General features: G+C 41.1%; 1 protein-coding gene across 1 annotated transcript; it reads left to right on the forward strand.

Moving 5' to 3' along the window:
• The first annotated feature begins 21,665 nt into the window (after positions 1-21,665).
• Positions 21,666-22,224, forward strand: LOC147420145 (pentatricopeptide repeat-containing protein At4g30700-like). Its single transcript, XM_086504491.1, has 2 exons — positions 21,666-21,910; positions 21,957-22,224. Exons 1-2 carry the CDS (start codon positions 21,666-21,668, stop codon positions 22,222-22,224), a joined length of 513 nt encoding a protein of 170 aa, XP_086360617.1.
• The last annotated feature ends 249 nt before the right edge of the window (positions 22,225-22,473 follow it).

Below are 22,473 nucleotides of genomic sequence, written 5' to 3' on the forward strand. Positions count from 1 at the left end.
CCTGACAATGTAAGATTCACTTCTTCCAACCTAGACAAAATTTTATCACAATCATTTATGTGATTTACCACAAACCTGCGACATCCCTTGAGATCCAAAGCTTCATCTTTGTCACTTTCTTCACATCCTTTGATAGGCAAATCATCAATGAAAGGCATTGTGATGTGAGGAATAAAGTCACGTAAGACCTTATTCATCCCATTCATCATATGTGCAACCGCGTTGGTTGCTCCCTGTGGCAAGGTACACATCCTTACCAAACCCAAAGGTGTCCTCATGGTTGTCAAGTCTCTTCTTTCGATTGCAAGATGAAATTGATCATACCCTGAGTAGAGATCCCCCATTGAGTAGATTGCTCTCCCTGCAAACGCCTCTGCAAATTCATCCACAATTGGACCTGTACCTACATTTCTAATTGTCACCTTGTTCACTGGTTGCATATCTTGGATGAAGCGTAGAGAACCATTCTTCTTTGGAACTGTGAACCACCTGTTTGAGTATGGAGCACAAGAAGGCTCCAAGATTCCCATTTTGATTTTCTCATTCAGTAGCTCTACTAACTTTGGCAAATGAGCCTTTGGAACCGGAATAGGCCGCAGATTCCAAGGCACATGAGGTATTGTGAAAATTACCATAGGAGCTACAATATAAGGATCAACACATCCTATCTCATGTGGCTCAAATGCAAAAGCCTTACCATGCTTTGAAAGCATTTCTTTGAAGCACTTTGTCTCCTCCTGTGTTAGAAACTCCTCGCAACCAATCTGCAACTCTTGAAAAGACTCCTTTGTGAAGGTATGCCCGATCTTTTTAGGATTCCGCAAACTTGGTTGTAAAGAAGCCTGTTCAATCTTTTCCCTGTTGTTGGGTGGTAAGGGTGAAGCTACTGGTTTCACCTTCTTTGCTACACTCTTGTATTTAGTTTCAACATGGACTTCTGGGCCAACTGTTTGGCTTTCTTTAAAGGCTTCTATTACTTGATACATTTCCATAGAGCAAACTTCCAAAACTTCATTTTCAAGATGCAAACTAGACCTCATTATAGCATCAAGCTCACCCATAGTATCTACAAAAGAAACTTGTTCACACAAACCCAAAACATTTTCAGTAGGCTTTAGCAACCCACTCTTTTTCATGCCTATTTGTACATTATGCACATATTGCCCTCATATCTCTTCAAATCTTCAAGTTTTGTAAAACATACTGATCCATTCCTTGTTACCAAGGAGCTCATCGAGAAAGTTTCACCTATTTTTGGATCAAGCGAGACCCTTTTTCTTTCTGTACCACTGCAATCCCGCTTTACAATGGTACTTGGCCAAAACCCATCATTTCTCTATGATCATGAAACTCTTTGCTTACCTTTGGTAGAGGATGTTCTTTGAGGTTGTCACGATTTCTTTCATGGTTTACACAGACTGTGAGAAATTGGACAGCTCGTTTACCATCTTTGCTACGTATTCTAGCATATGCTGAACCATCGTCCATTACCTTTGTTTCCATTCGAACTCCCACAATGTAGGGTTGTCCAAGGATGAGATGATATGAAGATGTATCCTGTACAAAGAAGTTTTGGTCAATCTTTACATCACCTATTGTTACCTTCACACCTGGACATGCTGCATACAATTCACCGGATGAATTGTTTGCCACTTTTACCATCCAGCCATGATCTGTGTCCATCGGCCATTTGCACTTGTTGTAGAGACTCTTTGACATTATGTTTATTTCTGAACCATGGTCAATCAAGGCAACAAATGGCTCTTCAAGATCACCTACCTTGACCAAAGTTTCTGTAGTAGCCCTTGCCCAATGACTTCGTGAATAGTAACTCCTAGGAATATCTTCAACTTCTTCATCATCATTTGAGAGATACACTTGCTTCACTCTCCCACTAGATTGGTAGCATCCTACCACAGCTCCATCATTCTCCTTATTTTGTAGTTGCATCCCTTGTGTCTTTGAGGTTTCCCCTTCAACCTGTGGACGAGAAACTTCAGCAAGGGTTTGCCTCTTTCTCTTGATGATGTCAATGATGTCCTCATGGAATTCACGCTTTGCAATGCCAAGAACTTCTCCCAGAGTAAACTCAATCTTTCTATTCAAGATCCTTTCCTCCAAGACTTTCTTTAAATCTGTAGCAACCTCAATATCAGATTGTAGTTTATAAGTTGGGCCTTTTGTCTTACCTTTCGTTGGCTCTTTCTTCTTTCCTGTTGTAGACTCCTCCATGAGTACTTCAGGTGGAGATGCTCCTTGTGTTGAGGGTGTTTGAGAAGGCATTGAGTCGCTTCTTCCCCCACTTCTAGAAGCTCTTTTTGATGGTCCTTCATCAGCATTCACATGTCTGCGCTTCTCTTCTACAATTGCCTCATTTTGTTGGCATTTTGTAATGTAGGCATGCACTGACAATGAGTCCACTGGATCATTCCATCCTGTTTCTAGACGTATGCAATCACCTGCTTCATGTAGAATCTCTTTTGTAAGCTTTCCCTTTTTAGCTAATTGCATGACATTTGGCCAAATTTGACCATGATGGTCACTTACCTCTTCATCACAAAAATATTCAATTTTTACTCCATAAGTAGCTGCCTCAACTGAAGAGGTGGCATGCTTGGTTGCCATATCTTCAACTAAGGTTTGCATTCCCCCCTTCCCAAAGTTAGTTCTCAAGGGTAGACCTGTCTCTCTTAAGTGGATTTTACCATCCTTAAAAAAGACAACATCTTTTGACAAAGCATCACTAAAATCATCACAATCCCTTCTTACATGGTCTGTACTATCACACCAAATACATCTATTAACAAACCCTTCTTTGGGCTGTTGTCTTTGCCTAGGAAGTGGCCCTGATGGTTGGCCTTTTTCTTCAAGCTTTGAAAACTTCACCTTCAAGTCACGCATTCCCTTCACAAGCTCATCTAGCATGGACTCATCAAACTTAGGAGCGATAAAAGTAGGCTTTACCATTTTGTCAGAAGTTGAGGTGGAAGGACTTGTAGTGTTTACTACCATCTTGTCCCTTCTTCTTTGTCGTTTGGCAAGCAGTGAGACAGCACCTTCAACCTCATTCCAGTCGGTCTTTAGTCCTTGCTCAGCATCTTTATCTTCAAGAAGAAGCTCCAAATTTTCTTGAAACTCTTTACCTACAGCTTGTAAGAAAAGATCTGTCTTCTCTGCATCTAGTGTGGCCCTTTCTGTCCTAGTGAGTTATGCATAGTGCCGCTCAAATTCCCTAAGTAGCTCTGTTATTGATAGTCCTTGCTTTGTCTTGACTACCCATTCTAAGAATGTCCTTTTGGTCACTCTCTCCGAGTCCTCCATGAAATATTCCTCCTTTAAAGCTACTTTGAGTTCTTCCCAATTTCTCCCATGCCCATCTTTAATTGCCCTCACATGCTCCCTAATTTCTGGAGCAACAACTAGCTCAAAGCTTTGAATCATCTCACCTTCTGACACGCGATGCAGCTCCATCTCCTTCACATACTCGCGTAAGTACTTGGTTACATCTTTGCCATTGAATTGATCCATTCTGTTGACGACCGCTTGTATGGCCTTCGTTGCTGAAATCTCCCTTCTTTCAGTAGCATGTTGTTGTTGCATGAACATCGCAAATGCTTGAAACATTTGCATTGTTGCTGGGTCAAAATGCATACCATGTTGCTCAACATGATCACCCATGGTTACCCACAAACTCTCACCCTAGCAGATTCGCGTCGGGTTCACCAACAAGAGGTCGAGAAATTTGCGGTCTTGCCAGGAAAGCACCGGGCTTATGGCTGTGAGAGTTTGTGAGAGAACTCAACAAAAACTATATGAAGGAGTTAAACCATAGATGCCATGAAGACTAGGGTTTGGAAAGAAGTGCAATCAAAGAAGACTCACTCTTTCTCTCTTGCACTCACACACACAAAGAAAGAACGCAAAAGAGAATGTCAAAACAATACGAAGATGAAAACATCAAGGCTATGGTCATATCGTATCATGGGTAATATGAAAGGGTTAATGGATGAGTTAATGGCATTCAATCTTGGCTGACCAAATAGGCTACGAATTGTTCTTTGGAATTGTAGTTTTGTGCTTACCATAATATATATATTTTGTCTAGTGATTGGGATTAATTGTGTGTACAAATCCTCTTGGTTCATAGCAAGATAACTACGCTTACATCAAAAGAAAAATTATAGTCTATGAGAGGTAGTATGATGGGATCCGGTGATAGAAGTATTTCATTGAGCCTTTCAGGGCCGAAGAGAAACACTATACGTTGTTGAAAGTGTATTTTACGGCTAATCCATACGTTAATTCTAATAGATCGTACAGAGTGAAAGCGATAGAAATGATCATCATGTGGGTTATTCATCTAGGATAGTATGTGAGAAATGTAGATACGAGAGAAGTGAAGAGATGAGAAGTTTCCCTCCCAAGCCCTATTCTTGCCCGTAGGCAATAAGGATACTGCGGGGAGAGATGTACCTGTAGCAAGAGAACCTAGAGAGGATGAATTACTAAGAATGAGAGAGATAGGTTTGGTTAAGGAGATGAGATTAGATACATATATATATATATATATATATATATATGTTGGATTAGAGATGAAAATGAAAACAACAAGAAATCAAGAAAACATCAATGTAGAACACATCTTACTTGAAACCCTTCGGCACCATTATTGATGGGAGAGAGAAGAAGAGTGGATAATTCCACTTTGATTGATACACCAAATGCAAGACCTTCTTTGATTAGAGTTGATCTTCCAAGGTTAGCTTGTTGCAAGAATGGCTAGTCTCCCTCTAGGAGAAAGTGTAGGCTTGGGCTTATGTTAATGGCTAAGTACAATTAGGCATTACTACTCACTCCCTCGAGAATTCCTCTCATCAATGGCTTGAATGCTTGAGTTCCTTCCAAGGAAGAAGAGGTCCCCTTTTATAGGTGAAGGGAACCCACAAGGGTTTACACAAGAAGAGAGGAGCCAGTGTGAACAGGAATTGAAAAAGTTGGAAATGAGCTGTCCCTGCATGATGTGGGCAGACTGGGGTCCAGTATTTTGATCATATCCCCTCAACCGTAGCTCCAAATAAAAAAGTAAAAATATGGGCAGAAACTTCAGCTCATTAGCTACGATTTTCATTTTAAAATCATTTTCCAATTCAGATTGGAACCTTGTGTAAAAAATTCATCAAAATAGGGTCCATTTCTGGCAGCAAAAGTCTTCATGTGGTCCCCTTAGCCTAGACTTTCATTTGATTCCAAAGGATACCTCATGCCATATGAAAGCATGACATTGCTCCTTGACAAAGTTTTGTAATCATGCTTGCAATAATGCATTAAAATAAGTGTATCTTTGAAATCATGCCACCTAGTGTCCCACTAGGATTTGATTCCCTCCTAGTAGCTATTTAAAAAGAAATATAAGAAAAATATGAAAAATACATAGAATATATATAGATTGGAAATTACTCTAGATATAGGATCTAAATAGGGTGTGAGATAATAATGAGATGGTAGAAAGAAAGAATCAATGCTTTTTGTCCCAAGTTAAAGAGGTGGAGCTATTGACACTTTTCCCATAGTATTTTTTTTGATGGTAAAGTAAGAATACATTACCCTTGAGATAAATAATAAGATGAGATAGAAAGCTTATTTTTATACTTACATATGCATATGTACATTATAGGAAATATAATTATGTATCTAAAAAGTTACAAGATAACTCTTGTAGCATGTGTTCCCAATATGTACATGTCATAGCACGACAACGTCATGGGCCGAATGGCTCGCCTCGAGCCTGCCACTGTAAAGCGAACAAGGGGCACCACCTAGCTTTGAGCGTCTAGGACGCAAAGCCCACGATGCTATAAACACCGCAAGCCTACACACACACACACACACACACACACACACAGAGGGAGAGAGAGAGAGAGAGAGAGAGAGAGAGAGAGAGAGAGAGAGAGAGAGAGAGAGAGAGAGAGAGAGAACACTCGCAATTTATGAAAACAACCTCGAGGGTGTGAGGGTGAATTATTTCTGCAATATTTACAAGGTGGCATGCCATGGTGGTAGAGAGGTAGGGGAAAGAGATGGTGCAACCTACTTGGTGCGTTCTCTAGGGAGATTCAATGACTGCAAATGTTCATTGCCAAGAGCGTGCATACGTGTGTACATCGACCATTGGAGTCGAAAGATGGATATTTACAAAAAGAAAATTTACAATGGCTTGGGTGAAAACTGAAGATAATGGTAAAATAACCTAAAATTACTGAGATGGAATCGAGGTTGCGTGTTTCCGGCGAATGGCGAGCTGTCGGTGCGTTGTTGTTGAGCGTACTTCTTTCCGGAGTTGGCCGGGGCATGCCTTCGGTGCATTTTCTGTTTTTGTCGTTGGCGTCGCATGCTTTGGATCCTTCTTCTTTCGTTTGTCGATGTTGTAAGCGTTTATGCATGTGTGTATGTATGTATGTGAGTGTGGGAGCATGTGTGTGTGTGTTTTTTTTCCCGGGTGAGTGCGTATATGTATATGTATGTGCGCATGCGTGCGTGGGAACACTGGAAAGGGGGGGGGGAGTTATATAATGTTTATATATATATATATAATTTATATATTTTTTTCTTTTTTTTCCTGTGGCGGATGGCGGACTGTTGTGCATGGAGGAAGGAGAGGGGGGGGAGGTGTGTGGTGGGGTGTGTGTGTGTGTGTGTAGGTGTGTTTCAACTGCTACCGCAAGGCGCGTGTGTGTGGGTGTGTGGGCTGCGGACTGCGCGCGAGAGAGAGTGTGGTGGAGATGCGGGGTATGCTGCGGACTGCACATGGGAGAGAGAGGAGAGGTGGGGGGAGCGTGTGTGGTGGGGTGTGTGTGTACAGTGCTACTGCCGCAAGGCGAGAGAGAGAGAGATTTGCGCGATGGCGGCATCCGAATGAGAAAGAGAGAGAGAGAGTTTGGTGTGATGCTGTGCCGTGAGAGGGAGAGGGGGAGGGTGAGGGGTGAGGGGATAAGGGGTAGAGGGAGTGTGTGAGGGAGAGAGGGGGTATGGCGGGGCATGGGTTTGTGTGGGTGAGAGGGAGAGGGAGAGGGTGGTGTGTCTTGCATGGGCTTAAGGACGAATGACAACTAAGTCAATGGGAGGGGGGGAATATATCCGCGGGCCGAGGGGGGGAGAATGAGGCCGAAGGGGGGGGGAATGAGCCGAAGGTGGGTGAGGCGAGCAGGTGGGGAAGAGGGAGGAGGGGTCGGGGGAGGGAATATTGGCGGGCCGAAGAGAGGGGGGGGGGGGGGTTCCCACGTGGCTTACACCGAGGGAGCACGAGAGAGGGGTTGGGGGGTTTCTTCTTAACTTTTACCTAGCCGGGGAGGGTAAATGAGGGGGGGGGGGGGGGGGGGGGGGGGGGGGGGGAAGGAGGGGGAAGAGGGTATGTAAAGAAAATGGGGGGGGAGAGAGTGCGAGAGTTTTATCTGATGCCCGTGGGGCGGGAAAAGGAAAGATGAGTTAGGGTGGGGGGGTACTGAGAGTGGGGGCGGGGGGGGGGGGGGGGGTGAAATGAGTTTTTTTTTCTTTTTTTCTTTGATTTTTTGAAAGCCGGCTATCAGTTGATAGGTTTATCAAGCAAGCACACTTTATTCCTGTCAAAAAGACTATCAAGGCATACCAAATGGAAACTCTCTTCATATCCCAGATTTTCAAACACCATGGATTGCCAACATCCATCGTATCAGATAGAGATCCTAGAATGACCAGTATCAGATAGAGATCTTAGAATGACTAGTAATTTTTGGAAAGGTCTCTTTGAATATTTAGGTACAAGATTGAATTTCTCTTCAACCTATCACCACCCACAAATGGATGACCAAAGTGAGATAGCCAATCTTATGATACTCAATCTACTAAAGACTTATGTTACAAAAGTAGATCAATGCTCACAATGGGAAAAGTACCTACCTCTTGTAGAGTATGTGTACAATAACACTGTTCATACATCTACGGGAAAAGCACCTTTTGAAATTATTGAGGGAAGACCTAAAAGTACCTTGCTACTTAAAGTACATGGGAAGATCTTTGGTGCTGATGAGTATAGCCGTGAACTACAAGAACCTTTTCAAAAGATTAAGGAGACTATATCCATCTCTCAACAAAGGCAAAAATTTGCTGCTGACAAACATAGAAGGGCCTTAATGTTCGAAGAAAATGATTGGGTCTTACTTAAGTTTTTGAAGTCTCAATTGAGGCAAATGACGGGCAAAAATCCTACGGGCCATCAAAAGTATTATGCTAAACTAGAAAAAAGATGCTATTGTTCTTCTCAAATTTTGAAGCCAATCAATGAGATGGCTTATCAACTCAAGTTGCACAACCATTGGCTCATACACAATGCTTTTCATGTGAGCCTACTTAAGCCCTACAAAGGAGATCCACCAGGTGAACCACTTATTCAAGACCCTCCCAAAATTGAAGACCAAGAAGAGGTGCTGCAACCCGAAGCTATCCTTTGGCATGAAGACAAGGTGCTATGACATGGTAAGATTATCCAAAGGTATCTTGTTAAGTTCAAAAATTATCCTTTTAAAGATGTTAGATGGATGCAAGGAATACAGCTTAAGGATAGTATGAACCCTCTTGACCAATACTGATCCCCTTGAATGAGCACTTCTTGGTCCGCTTTCCATTGATGGTTGTTTTGGAGGTTGAGACATCTACATAAGAAAAGGTGCAACCGTTTCCTCATGTTGTCTTATCTTCTCTTTATCTTGGATAAGCTCCTCAGCTAGGGATTTCTGCTCTTGTTCCCTTTGTGCCTTCATCCTAGCCTTTCTAGCTTTCCAACTATTCCTTTTGCTCTTGGTTGTTTGACTAGGTGCATCAGTTTGCCCATCTTTGGACTCGCATTAGTTTCAGTTTTCTCTGTCTCTGGGTTCTTGTCACAGCTTCCTGGATAGACTTAGGCAATCCAAAGATAAAATCCATGAATATGCTCTCCCATGGTGAATTAGGGATTGGCAAAGGTTGAAGCAATCCAGGTTGCTTCCCTCTATCAAACTTCGTCTTTTGGCATACCACACATTTAGAAACATACTCTTGTATGTTTTATTTCATGATAGGCCAATAGAAATATGTTTCAATCCCTTTTAGGGTAGACTAAATCCCTCTATGCCCTACATAAGGAGCAGCATGAGATTCATACATTACTTTTTCACGTAGTGAGCTAGTAACACATAGTCTAATTCCATAGAGAAGATAACCATCTTGTGAAGTAAATGGTTCCTCTTTCTTCCCTAGTGCAAGGGCTGAAATCCTATCTCTAAAATCAGGATTAATAGCAACCTCATCTATCATAGAAGATAGATCATTGTGAGCTGCTATGGAAACCGCATTCACTCGGCCATCTTGAGAGTGCACCGGCTACTTGATTATGCTTGCCAGCAATGTGAGCTATATGAAAATGAAATTGTGCAAGAAAATTTTCCCACCTCATTTTTTTGTTGGAGAGCTTGGTCTGCGCATGAAGAACTTAAGACTTTGGTGATCCTTTTGCATAATGAAAGGAGTCCCCAATAAATATTGCTTCCATGAGTCTAAGGCATGTAGAACTACGAGGAGTTTCTTTTCATATATGCCTAGAGCTTGCTCAACAGGGTCTAACCTTTGACTTTCATAGCCTATGGCGTGCACTTCTTGGAGCAAAACAGCTCCAAGGCAATCACCACAAGCATCACATAGGACCTCAACTGGCTTTGAGAGATCTGGTAGTGTAAGCACATGTTGAGAGATAAGCTTTTCTTTAAGCTTTTTGAAAGCATTGTTCTCCTTGGCAGACCATGTGTACCTAACTTTTTTCTTTGTTAGGTCATGTAATGGTCCTGCTATTAGTGAGATAGCTACATGGCATATTTTAGAGGAATCCATGAAGCTCTCATCTCCAAACACCGCATTGAACTATTGGATAAAGGCCAAGACTTTGTCTGTGAGCAACAAAGGTGCCATCGTAAGTAAGGAAAGAGATGCTCTTCCCTCCCTCTTTGAACTTCTTGATCTTGGATGACCTCTTTCATGCGGCATAGGATTTCCTATGGACTCTTCTTTCTTATGGTTCAAAGGTTGCACCATCACTTTCTTCTGAAGGTGAAGAATTTGAGGAAGATGGAGAAGAGGGTGACCTCTTTCTTGCCTTTTTCTTGCCTTGATCTTCGTTGTCTTGACCATCACTTTCATAAGAGGAAGAGGATGAAGAAGATGGAGAAGAGGGTGTCCTCTTTCTCACATTTTTCTTCTCTTGCTTTTTGTCATCCCTCTTTGAAGTATGGTGTGGAGAAGTATGCGATGGTCTTCTCCGTTTTGGAGGTGATGGAGAGCATTTAGCCCTCCGTCTTCGTGGAGCCATATCCGGCGAGGTGGCGGGAGACTCACTTCTTTCTCATTCCTTCGGTGGAGGCTCTTGAATTCTCCTTTGAAAAGGAGATGTGTCATCAAGGAGCAAATTTCTGAGACCTTCATAGGGATCCTCGTCTTCTTCTCAAATCGGAGATAGACCTCTTTTGGAAGTCTTGCAAGGAGGCTTCCTAGGTGTTCTCTTGTCATGGTGGGGAGCTTGGAGAATCCCATGAGCATGAAGTTGCCATTGCACTTCACTTTGGAGGGATGGATTACCCATGGCTTGTTGAAGCCTAGAAACAAGATAGTTAACAAGCATCGGGGCATCATTAGTAGCTTGCTCATTAGCAAAATCAAAGTTATCAACATTAATTTCATTTCCTTTACTATTGTGAGCCATTCTAACAACTTTTAGATGTAAACTTTTTAGGTGTACTTTGTCACTTCAAGCCCTAGTTGCTACTCCTCTTTACCCCTTTAGAAAAAGCACTCAAGCTACTGTACCCGTGGCTTGAATACCATTAATTGCAAGGAATAGAAGAGAGGGTTGTTCAACACCAAAACAACACCGGCTCCTATCAAGCTTCTAATAGCTCAATAGTGGTTAAGCCGTAGGCAAGCCCTGTAGAACTCCACTATTAAGACCATAGCTCTTGACGGTGATGCCCCGTTAACTGCACAAAGACAGACGCACTGCAAGGCTGAAAAATCCCTATTCTACTTACTCACATGCAATTAATAATACCAACCATTTAAAGCTAGCTTGAGGACCTCCCTTCTTGAGCAAGAAAAGAGAAACCTTGTGCTCTAATACCAATGTAACATTTAATGGTCTAGCAACTTGTGTGGAGCGGAAAATAGCATGAACATAGAGAGCATTTCATTAGAATAGATTCCTAATGAGAATAACAAGAGTGCTTTGGTAGAGAGAGTAGCAAAAAGTATAACACCTAGTTAGATAGCATGAACAATCCTTCAAAAGAGAGAGAAATTAAGCAATTGACAACAGTTGAGGACCGGATTTGAATGGAGCTGGTCCCCCCTCCAAAAGCTTTGTATTATGGTTTCTCCCATCAAGAGAGACATTTTACAATACAATACTAGCTAGTGCAATGAAGATGGAAACTTCAAGCACTAAGCAAAACACTTATTAAACACAACACCAATTCCCTCACGGTCTCAGACCTAAGACCTCACACACCTTCGAAGATGGTGAGAGCTAGCAGGGTGTGAGAGTAGATTGAGAGGAAGTAGGAGTAGTCTTATGAGAAAGATGTACATCTCCTAACATAATCACTCATATTAGCATAGCTTAGCTTAGTAATTAGCATGGTAGAGGAGATGAGAATGCATTGAATCTTGGCTCTTGGTTGGATTTGTATCACAAAGCCAAGAGTTTTTGGTGTTGGCCTCCCTTCTCACAAGCTTGGAGTAGGTGATAAGCTTTCCATTAAAGCTTGACGAGAGAGAGAGAGAGAGAGAGAGAGAGAGAGAGAGAGAGAGAGAGAGAGAGAGAGAGAGAGAGAGAGAGAGAGAGAGAGTCTTCTTACTCTACACATGAGATTGTGTGAGTGTGTGTGGATAATTGCCTTTGAAAAATCAGTCCCCCTCTCTCTCTTGGTCGACCCCTCTTGCTATTTGCTCTTGCTAGCACCTCATTGGACCTCTCCCAGCCTAGCCAATGAAAGTTAAGTAGGATAAGTGATAGTCTTTTGATATGTGTCTCCCTTTCCCCTTTTGTCAGAGATTTATTTAATTAACTAATTCAACTAACCTCTTATTGGACCCATTTGCCTCCTGGCCAATAGGAATCAGGCAAGCCATTGGGCTGATGAATGCTCATTGGACCCCTTGGGAGACTGTCCAATAGTCTTCTAGAGAGCTTAATTCCTATTGGTTATTTTATTAAGTGTTTTTAAATTAACTAAACTAGATTTACTCTAGCCTAATTCTCATTGGTCCACCTCTATGGCCATCCAATAGGATTTGAGTACACCTTGTGGGCATCTGGCCTAGGGACCTGAAATGTTTCCCTCATTCCCTTAGTGTAAAGGGATCTTGTGTGTGTGTGTGTGTGAGTTTCTCTCTCATCCCCTACTTCTACGGGTTGTGAAGACTTTTTTTACACACACAAAGCATCCAATTTTTATAAGCTTTGACCATTGGACACAACCTTTGAATTTTGGAACCTTAGCATTTTGGAAGTCTTAATGGGCTGAACCTTAGGGTCTTTTAAGCTCATTGTTTCACATTGCACTTTTGCAGATGGCCCCCCCTTTGGATCCCTATTTTCCTTCCTTTGGGTCCATATTGTGGCCGGTCTACCTACTTAACCAATATTCTAGCTTTTTCTCCCCTGGAACTTACCCATATTAAATGATCAATTTAAGATGAGAAAATCATTAGGAGAATTAGATATTAGTTATTATAACAGTCCATTTGTCCATCTCATACCTTGTTTCTTCAGGTCGAGACATAGGAGGTGGAGGTTGTACTAGCCTCACCATTCCATGTGTTTCTCTCGTCTTCTACTGCTTTGAAGAGCAGTACCCGCTTTGGTTGTTGTAATACATTGTATAGCTGGTACTAGCACTTATTTATTAGATGCTTCCATCATCTACATGTTTCTCGTGTCTACAAGCATTCTAGAACCTACCAACAAAGGTTGTTGTCCTAAGACAGGCTGTGGCCTTGAAACTCCTACTGGACCTGGCGCATTTCCTGTAATGTATCTAGGTGGAGTAGGTAACTAGAACAGGTTGTACATACCTCTCCCGAGCATGTTCCATGCTATAGTATCACTCTTCCATCGTATTGTTTGTCCATCTTCTCTCAATTTTGCACCACTTAGGCTCCCCTGAATCAAAACTTACATGAGGAGTTAACCTCTTGACTATGCCATCGATAATTTTTTCTTGATTGATAGGTGCCGTTGGTTTTGCAATGGACTCACTCATCTCTGAATCACGGTGTTGAGAGGATATGTCATCCTCTTGACTCTTACAATAGTTTTCTTTATATTCCTCACAATTATCCACCAGATAAAGAGTTTCTTTGATCAATTCAATTAGTGTCTTGCTCCTTATTATATTCAAATCCTTTTGAAGACCCGCATGTCTCATTCCTTGGATAAAGATCAACATCAATCATGATTGCATAGGTAGTTCAGCTCTTGGATAGAACTTGATGTATCTCTTGAGCCGTAATGACATTTTGCACAGTGAAACTCACCTTCTTTTTGTTTGAATCTATGGATTTATGAGGCCCTATTGTAAACTATGCCTTTCTACGAGAATCCTTTATAGAATTTCTCAATCAGCTCATCTAGAGTCTCAAAATCTTGTCTTTCTATTGAGTCCAACCATGTAGTTGTGTCATCTTCTAGAGTCACCTTGAATCCCGCAAACTATGTCACAAAATCCAAAACTTTCTCTGCTCTAAATACTCTTCTTACATTATCTCTCGGATCTTTATCTCCATATTATTTCCCGTTTACCCATTTCTGGATCTGGGATGGTCTAACTTGCCGATTGTCTACAAATCTAACCATAGACTCTCCCAATCCTTCTCTTGTTTGAGGCCTTCTACTATGCCTAGGTTCTTCTTCGAAGGGATTGGTCGTTCTGTTGGAGATTGGTCCACTAGGCAGGTCCACTTGAGGAGGCATGTCTGCCATCTCTGTGATCATTTCATCTCTTGTTATTACTCTAGAAGGAAATCCAGCTGGCTCCCTTTTTGGAATTCTCGTGTTTGGTGGAGGTTTTTGTGGTCCTTCATTGAACAAATATCCATCTATTTCTAATGCATTGTGGACTTATGATTTGTGTAGCTCTTCCAAAACCATGACCGTTTTCTCACAAGTCTCTCAAGTTTTCAGTTTAAATAGCCCTAACTTTCAGATGAACTTTGAGACCTTAAACGACGTTTTTTTGGACGCTGACCAACAATGAATGACCCAAAGGGTTTTTGATTGTTGTTTAGGGGTCACACTGGCCAAAATTGTGAATTTGTTCCTGGAGACTTCATACGCATATGATATTTGATAAGTTTCTCCAAACTTTTAACTGTAGACTCTCCTTGATGTATTCTATCCACTCTAAGTCTCAGTTTGTGATTCTGACACTTTTAGGCAGTCTATTAGTCCTGTTTTTGTTTGGTTGCCTGCAACTTCCTGAGGAGGTTAGCTAAGCCAAACGTGATCCAAATTGAATGAAGTTTGGTCTCTAGAATTATTTTGTGATGGCAAACACTTTTGTGAGCTCAGATGTAGGCTTTGACCTCTAATTTGGCACTTGAGACATCATATGCTGTGTGTCTTTTGTGCCACACTGAAGTGACTTTTATATTCAATTTGAACACCTTATGTGCAAGTTATGGTCCAAGTATGAACCTTACCCAATTTTTTTCTTTTGGCCTTTACTAGCCCAAATGTGTTCCAAATGCGATGAAATTTGGGCTAGGGACTTCTTTTATGCTCTAGGACACTAGGGTATAGTCAAATATATGATTTGACCCAGATATGGCCCCTAAGACATCATATGTGTATGATTTCTTTTGGCTCATATTTCACTTTTGCTTCTATCCAAGGTACTCCTTGATGCATACAACAAGAATATGTGATCAGAGAAAATTTTGGATGTCAAAAGTGCTCAAAATCACTACTTTTTCACCTTTACCTTCTTGTATCTGCAAAAATCTGCTTAAATGTAAAAATATGGATCCAAATGAGATGAAATTTTGCAAGCAAGCTTAATTCATCATTCCCAAACCTCCTATGTGGTCAAAAGTGCAATTGGACCTTCAGACCTTGCCTTGAGATATCATACGCATATGATGTCTATGTGCTAAGAATTGGATGAAATTTGGTCTATAAGCTTGTCTTGTGGTGCGAAACACCCTGGTAAGCTCAAATGACAATTTTGGTCCCTAAAAGTGCCCTTCAGACATCATACACGTATGAATTCTAACTAGTCAGATTAAAGTGAAATTCACTCCATAGGTCCCCCACTACATTGGCAACTCACAACAACTTTTAGAATTCAAATCCAGCACTTTTTGTGCAAGTTATGATCAATTCAAGCAGTCACTTTGCCTAGATGCATCTTATGGCCTTTATAAGCCCAAAAAATGCTTCAAATTCAATGCAATTTGGCCTATATGCTTCTCAAATGCTCTAGATCACAAGGGTGCACTTAGATGTAGCTTTTGACCCAAATTTTGGCCTCAAAGACATCATACATGTATGAAGTCTAGGTGGTCAGAATGGGCTTCTGTTTCTATCACAGGTGCCTCTTGATGTGTAGAACCTGAATATGTGCTTACATCAAATTTTGGAATAAAATCATCACTTTTGACAAGGAAATCCCCTGAAAGAGTAAAATCCCCTCAATTATCAATCTATAGGCCCAAATGAACCTTAATATGTTCTTACATCAAATTTTGGAATAAAATCATCACTTTTGACAAGGAAATCCCCTGAAAGAGTAAAATCCCCTCAATTCTCAATCTATATGCCCAAATGAATTGAAACTTGGTGTATGTGCTCAACACAACATGCATAATTTCATATATGCGAAACTTGGTGTATGTTGTGCATATAATGTCTATTGATAAAATTTTGGACAAAATTGATTCACAAGCATCCCTAAGTCTCTAGTACTAGCTTTCAAGCTATTCTACCAATTTTCATGCAAAAATAAGCTTAATCACAATTTTCTCTTTTTTTTTTTTCGTTTTCGACACTACTCCGTCTTTTGCCTTTTGGGTGTCAAGACTTGGTCAAAACTCTAGTCTCAGTGTGTACTTAGGGTTAAACCGCCAATCTAAACACTCTGGTGCAATCAAAATTTTCAAATTTGGTCTGCAGATGCCTCTTAAGACATCATACAAGTATGATGTCCAAGTTTACAGAATTTGAGTTTTTCTACACAGAACCCTTGTACACGCTCTCTTATATTCACAACATCAACCAATCATGCAAAAATGTCAATAGAAATATTTTTATTGAATTTTTTTCCTCAAAATCAGACTTTTTAGAGATTCTAAATGCAAACAAGCACTTTCGCAAATAAGTTAGTGATGAATAGCTCTCGATCAAAATTAGTTCGCTTACCTAAAGCTACTCCTATACATCATATGGGGTTTTGCATTTATGAGTGGTTAGATCTATTCTTGAAGGGTAAAGAGAGTTGTGAGTGAGATAGCCAAAGGCATTTCACTCTTCAAACTTTTTCATTGCTTTGAGAGCGTTGTTTAAATTTTTTTAATGGATTTTATTTACATTGTTTTTTTCATTTTTGTTTCATGTTTCTTTCCGACACATAGGAGTAGGGTAAGTAGGACTTATCATCATCAAATTGGGCTGAAAAAATGAAGGCAAAAATGACAAAAAACCATATTTGGGGGAAAAGACCATAACTTTGAAATATTGAAAATCTGATGGTAAAGACTTAAAAGATGATTCAAAACCAAGCAGAGGATGCCAAAAGACCTTAGAAAACTCATCGAAACCAAAATTGAAAGTTCCAACAGATTTTGTGGTGGAACATGGATTATGATTCATATTCCCTAGAGGTTGATTAGTGCAAAACAAAGAAAGTTCCAACAGATTTTGTGGTGGAACATGGATTATGATTCATATTCCCTAGAGGTTGATTAGTGCAAAACAAAGACCAACTGAGTAACATTGACTTCAATCAATTGAAACCAAAGTTTCGGATCAAATCAAGACAAAAAAACACACTCAAAAGAAGAAAATTGTGGGAAAATACCTAAAGGTAGTCCATTTGACCAAAATTTGGGGATTTTCTACTTTTCCTTATCGTGATCAATAAAATACTTTGGAAATAGGGTCCAAATAGCAAAGTCTAATAGTAGATGACCAAGTTTTATCTCCAGAAGAGATGAAACATGGATTGCGATCCATATTCCCCATCTAAGAATTTGGGGTAGAGACCTGTGCATAGTGTCTATCATTCCCCATTTGTCCACAATATAGGGATTTTGCACAACTAAACACATTTGCACAACCCTTGACGTGGTTCCAAACTTTGACCAGAGGAGATTTTCTAAACATAGAGCATCTTTTGCATGAATTTACTGGGGAATTCTCTAAAAGAGAACACAAACATAATACCGTGTCCCAAATCTATGCTTTCAAGCAAAAAGAGAATGAGAAAGTGAAGGAATCTTTGCTTTGCTTCAAACATTATATAGAGAGGTGTCTTGTGAGAGAGTTACCACAAGATGAGAGGTTAACATTTCTCTGTTTAAAGGACTTGAGTAACAAAAACCTCAAGAAGGACCTGCATTTGAAAGCATGCACAACATTTGAGCAAGTCATGAGAGAAACTTTATATCTAGTTGACAATTGTAAGGCCTATGGAGAGGTGATAGAAGTTGCAAAGAACATGACTAGTAGTGCCTCTTCTACTATGATTGAATTCACAACAATGAAGTATAATGTTTAAAATCCTCCCACTCTAAACATTGATCTATTGGATGAAGAAGTGGTAAGGAGGATGAACCAAAGCTATAGACAAAACCCAAATGTACATCAACAACTAATGAGGAGATGTGACACTTATGGAGGAACCTGTCCCACCCCATGGTGTAACACTTAGACAAGATCAAAAGCAGTAAATGCACAATATATTTTTAAGTGGTGTTATTGAGTAAAAATGGACCAACCACAAAACAAGTGAGTGTTTTTATAACAAGAATCATGTGACCCAAAGCTATGGGTCAACCATGTACCTAGCAGGTACTTGGGTTTGGTGTTTGGGTTGAGCATCATCATACAGTTCCCATGCTACATATGAGTTTGAAACAAGATAATCTTTAGTCCTCTTTACTGCGTTAGCGTAAAAGGCAAAATCTCAATTCTAGCTCCACGTTCATCCACGTGGTTGCATGTACCGGGATTTAAAAATCTGCCAAGATGTTCGTCCATCTGGCATCGCTTTTCAAATGGTATTATATTGGTCGAGCGTTTCTAATCGCCGCAAGCAAAATCCAGTGAGGGCCTCTCTCTAGATGCAATCAACTACGCAAGCATCTTTAAGGCATGCAGCTATGTCGCACAGAATCCTCTCTCCAAATGCAATCACCTACGCAGGCATCTTGAAGGCATGCAATTGTGTCATGCTTTTTTAATTCTTGCACACAAAATCCTGATGCAAAGCGAGGGCCTCTCTCAAGATGCAATCACCTACGTAGGCATGTGGCTCTACGCAAGATACTGATATGGGCACAAAAATTCACAGTTTGCTTGTGAAGGACATTTTTGTTGGTAGTGAGATTCCATCTCCGAACCTTGTGACATGGAATACCATGATTGGAGACTATGTCCAACATGGGCATGGAGAGGAAGCTATTGGTTGCTTTGAAGGCATGCAACAGTAGGGAATCTCTCTAGATGGGCTCACCTTCAGCTTTCTTTTGAAAGCCTGCGACATCTCTGGAGCAGTAGGCAAAGACAACAACTTCAGGCATAAGTTATCAAGAATGGACTTTTAAAACAAGAGAATTTTGTAGATATCATAAGTTAGGTGCTCACTATAGCCACAATTCCTCTCTCTCTCTCTCTCTCTCTCTCTCTATCTATCTATCTCTATCTCTCTCTCTCTCTCTCTCTCTCTCTCTCTCTCTCGCTCTCTCTCTCTCTCTCTCTCTCTCTCTCTCTCTCTCTCTCTCTCCTCTCAAAGGGAGGGCCCCTCTCCAGATGCAATCACCTACGCAAGCATCTTTAACGGATGAATCTATGTCGTGCAGAATCCTCTCTCCAGATGTAATCACCTACGCAGGAATCTTCAAGGCATGCGACTGTGTCATGCTTTTTTAATTGTCACACGCAGAATCCTGATGCAAAGCAAGGGCCTCTCTCAAGATGCAATCACCTACGCAAGCATCTTGAAGGCATGTGGCTCTATGCAAGATAATGATATGGGCACAAAAATTCATAGTTTTCTTGTGAAGGACATTTTTGTTGGTAGTGAGATTCACATTTTGTCTCAAAACCTATGCTTTCGTCTTGAAGGCATGTGGCACTGTTTGGAATCTTGTCTTTTCAAGTGCATTGATTGTGGGATATGCCCAACAGGATAGGGCTAGGAAGCTCTGGTTGGCTCTTTTCAAGATGCGTAGCGAGGACATTCCTCTTGATGTAATTATCTATGCTTACATCTTGAAAGCATGTGGCACTACGTAGGAGCAATGATCACATATGTGAGCTTTTTGTCCGAAATGTCATCTCTTTAAACACACTGATTGCAGGATATGCTCAACACAGAAATCTTTGGGCTCTTTTCAATGAATGCAAAGCAAGAGCATTTCTCTAGATGCAATCACCTATGCTTTCATCTTGAAGAAATGTGGTACTATGCAGAATGCCAATATGGGTAACATAATTCATGATGATATTGTTACTCAGGGGCTATTAAATAAATCGTCGTTGTATATGCTAGATGTATGCATGTTTTGAGACAAGCATGTGAACCTCAACACATATCACAAACCTTCAGCTTGGAGCTTGAAAATGGCACCTTTGTCCATCAAAATTTCCGACTAAATGATCCGCTTCTCTACTCCAACAGTCTAAGACTTGCCCTGACAATTCCTCTGGCTCTCGTGCTACGTAGCATCCTAACATAGACTCAATCAAATCTAACCATTCACCACCATGTAAATACTCTTCCTATGTCCAACTTCAGTCTTAGTCTTCCTCCTGGTATATATGAGAACCTAACCTTGACTTATTCTGTGATTTTTGGCCTCCAATTTCCCCTACAAAATCGTTACAGGTTTACGTAGATCCAAGCTCAAACTCCAACTTACGGTTTTGCACGGAGGAGTTGGTGCCAATGAGTAAACGAGTTAGAGTTCTTCGCAAAGTTGTTGGAAGATGTTGAGATGGGTATAAGCCTTGGGCTGTTCTCAACAGATGCAAAGCGAGGGCATCTCTCCAGATGCAATCACCTATGCTTTTGTCCTGAAGGCATGTGGCACTGACTTGATGTCCGGAATATTGTCTCTTCAAGTGCACTGATTGCGGATATATGCAATAGGGATAGGGCAAGGATGTTATGGCTGGCTATTAGAATGTCGTCTCTTTAAGTGCATTGATTGTAGGAAATGCCCAATATGGTCTAGGCAGCCAAAAATCTCTAGCTGGTTGTGTCTAACATGCAAAGCGAGGACATTTCTCCTGATGTGATCACCTATGGTTGCATCTTGCAGGTATGTGGCACTACGTAGGGGCAACTATCACATATGGGAGATGTGGTGCTCTTGAGAAAGCACCAAAAAGTGTTTGAAGAGTTTTTTGTCTAGAATGTCGTCTCTTGGAACGTACTAATTGCGGGATATGCTCAACGCAAAAAACTCTGGGCTGTTTTCACCAAATGCGAAGAAATTTGGAAGATGCCGAGATGGGCAAAAGAACTCATGATGATATTGCTACTCAATGGCTGTCGAAAACAAAATGTTATACTTGCACTACCTTAAATTCTGTAGGGCCAGGAAGCCCTGGCCTATTTTCTGCCAATGCAAAGCAAGGACATTGCTCTAGATGCGATCACCTATGCTTTTGTCTTTAAGGTAGGTGGCACTACGCAAGATACTGATATGGGCAACAAAATTCACGCTGATATTCATAGTGAGGGAATGTTGAAAACAATTCAGACCTTCCTGGACCCTCAATGCCAAGATTCCTGACAAGATTCGTGTCCGAAATGTTGTCTCTTGGAACGCATTGATTGCGGGACATCCCCAACAAGCAAAGGGCCAATAATTTTTGGGTTGTTTTCAACAGATGAAAGTGAGGGCATGGAATCACATCTGCTTGCATCTTGAAGGCATGTGGCACGACATAGGACTCGGTTGTCATCTCGTGGGACACAATAATTGCAAGATATGCCCGTAGAAGGCAAAATCTCAATTCTGGCTCCATGTTCATCCACGTGGTTGCATGTACCAGGATTTAAAAATCTGGCAAGACGTTCGTCCATCTGACATTGCTTTTCAAATGGTATTATATTGGTCGAGCTTTTCAAATCATTGCAAGCAGAATCCAGTGAGGGCCTCTGTCCAGATGCAATCACCTATGCAAGCATCTTTAAGGCATGCAGCTATGTCCCGCAGAATCCTCTCTCCGGACACCTACGCAGGCATCTTGAAGGCATGCGACTGTGTCATGCTTTTTTAATTGTCGCACGCGCAGAATCTTGATGCGAAGCGAGGGCCTCTCTCAAGATGCAATCACCTACGCAAGCATCTTGAAGGCATGTGGCTCTACGCAAGATACTGATATGGGCACAAAAATTCATAGTTTGCTTGTGAAGGACATTTTTGTTGGTAGTGAGATTCCATCTCTGAATCTTGTGACATGGAATACCATGATTGGAGACTATGTCCAACATGGGCATGGAGAGGAAGCTATTGGTTGCTTTGAAGGCATGCAACGGCAGGGAATCTCTCTATATGGGATCACCTTCACCTTTCTTTTGAAAGCTTGTGGCATCTCTAGAGCAGTAGGCAAAGACAACAACTTCAGGCATAAGTTATCAAGAATGGACTTTTAAAACAAGACAATTTTGTAGATATAATATTGTTAGATATGCACGCAAAGTGCAACATGTTTGGAGAAGCTCGAGAAGCCTTTGGCCAGCTCACAACTTAAAATGGGGTCTCATGTGGATATCCCTAATTGGAGGATATGCTCAACAAGCGTATTGTCAAGAAGCTTTGATGCATTTTGAACAAATGCAGCGAGGAGGCCTTTTTCCAAATGCAGTCACCTTTGTATTTGCTTTGAAAGCTTGTGGTAGCTTGTGCGACTCAAACGAGGGCCAAGGACTGCATGCTTAGATTGAAGATGAGGGACTACTCGAGAAAAATATCATTGTTGGACATGTATTGCACATGTGGCATTCTTGACAAGGCACAAGAGGTTTTTGATCAGCTTTCAGAATGCAATGTAGCCACATAGAATGCTCTTATTTTAGGGTATGCTCAACATGAGGCTGGTGAGGATGCATTCAATTGTTTCTATAGGATGCGATCTCAGAGTGTCCCTCCAAATGTTGTCAGAGTCTATTAAAAAGATGTCATGCCTGG

This window comes from Adiantum capillus-veneris, chromosome 28 (genome assembly GCF_014529385.1).
Source record: "Adiantum capillus-veneris isolate H3 chromosome 28, ASM1452938v2, whole genome shotgun sequence".
Taxonomy (NCBI): Eukaryota; Viridiplantae; Streptophyta; class Polypodiopsida; order Polypodiales; family Pteridaceae; genus Adiantum; species Adiantum capillus-veneris.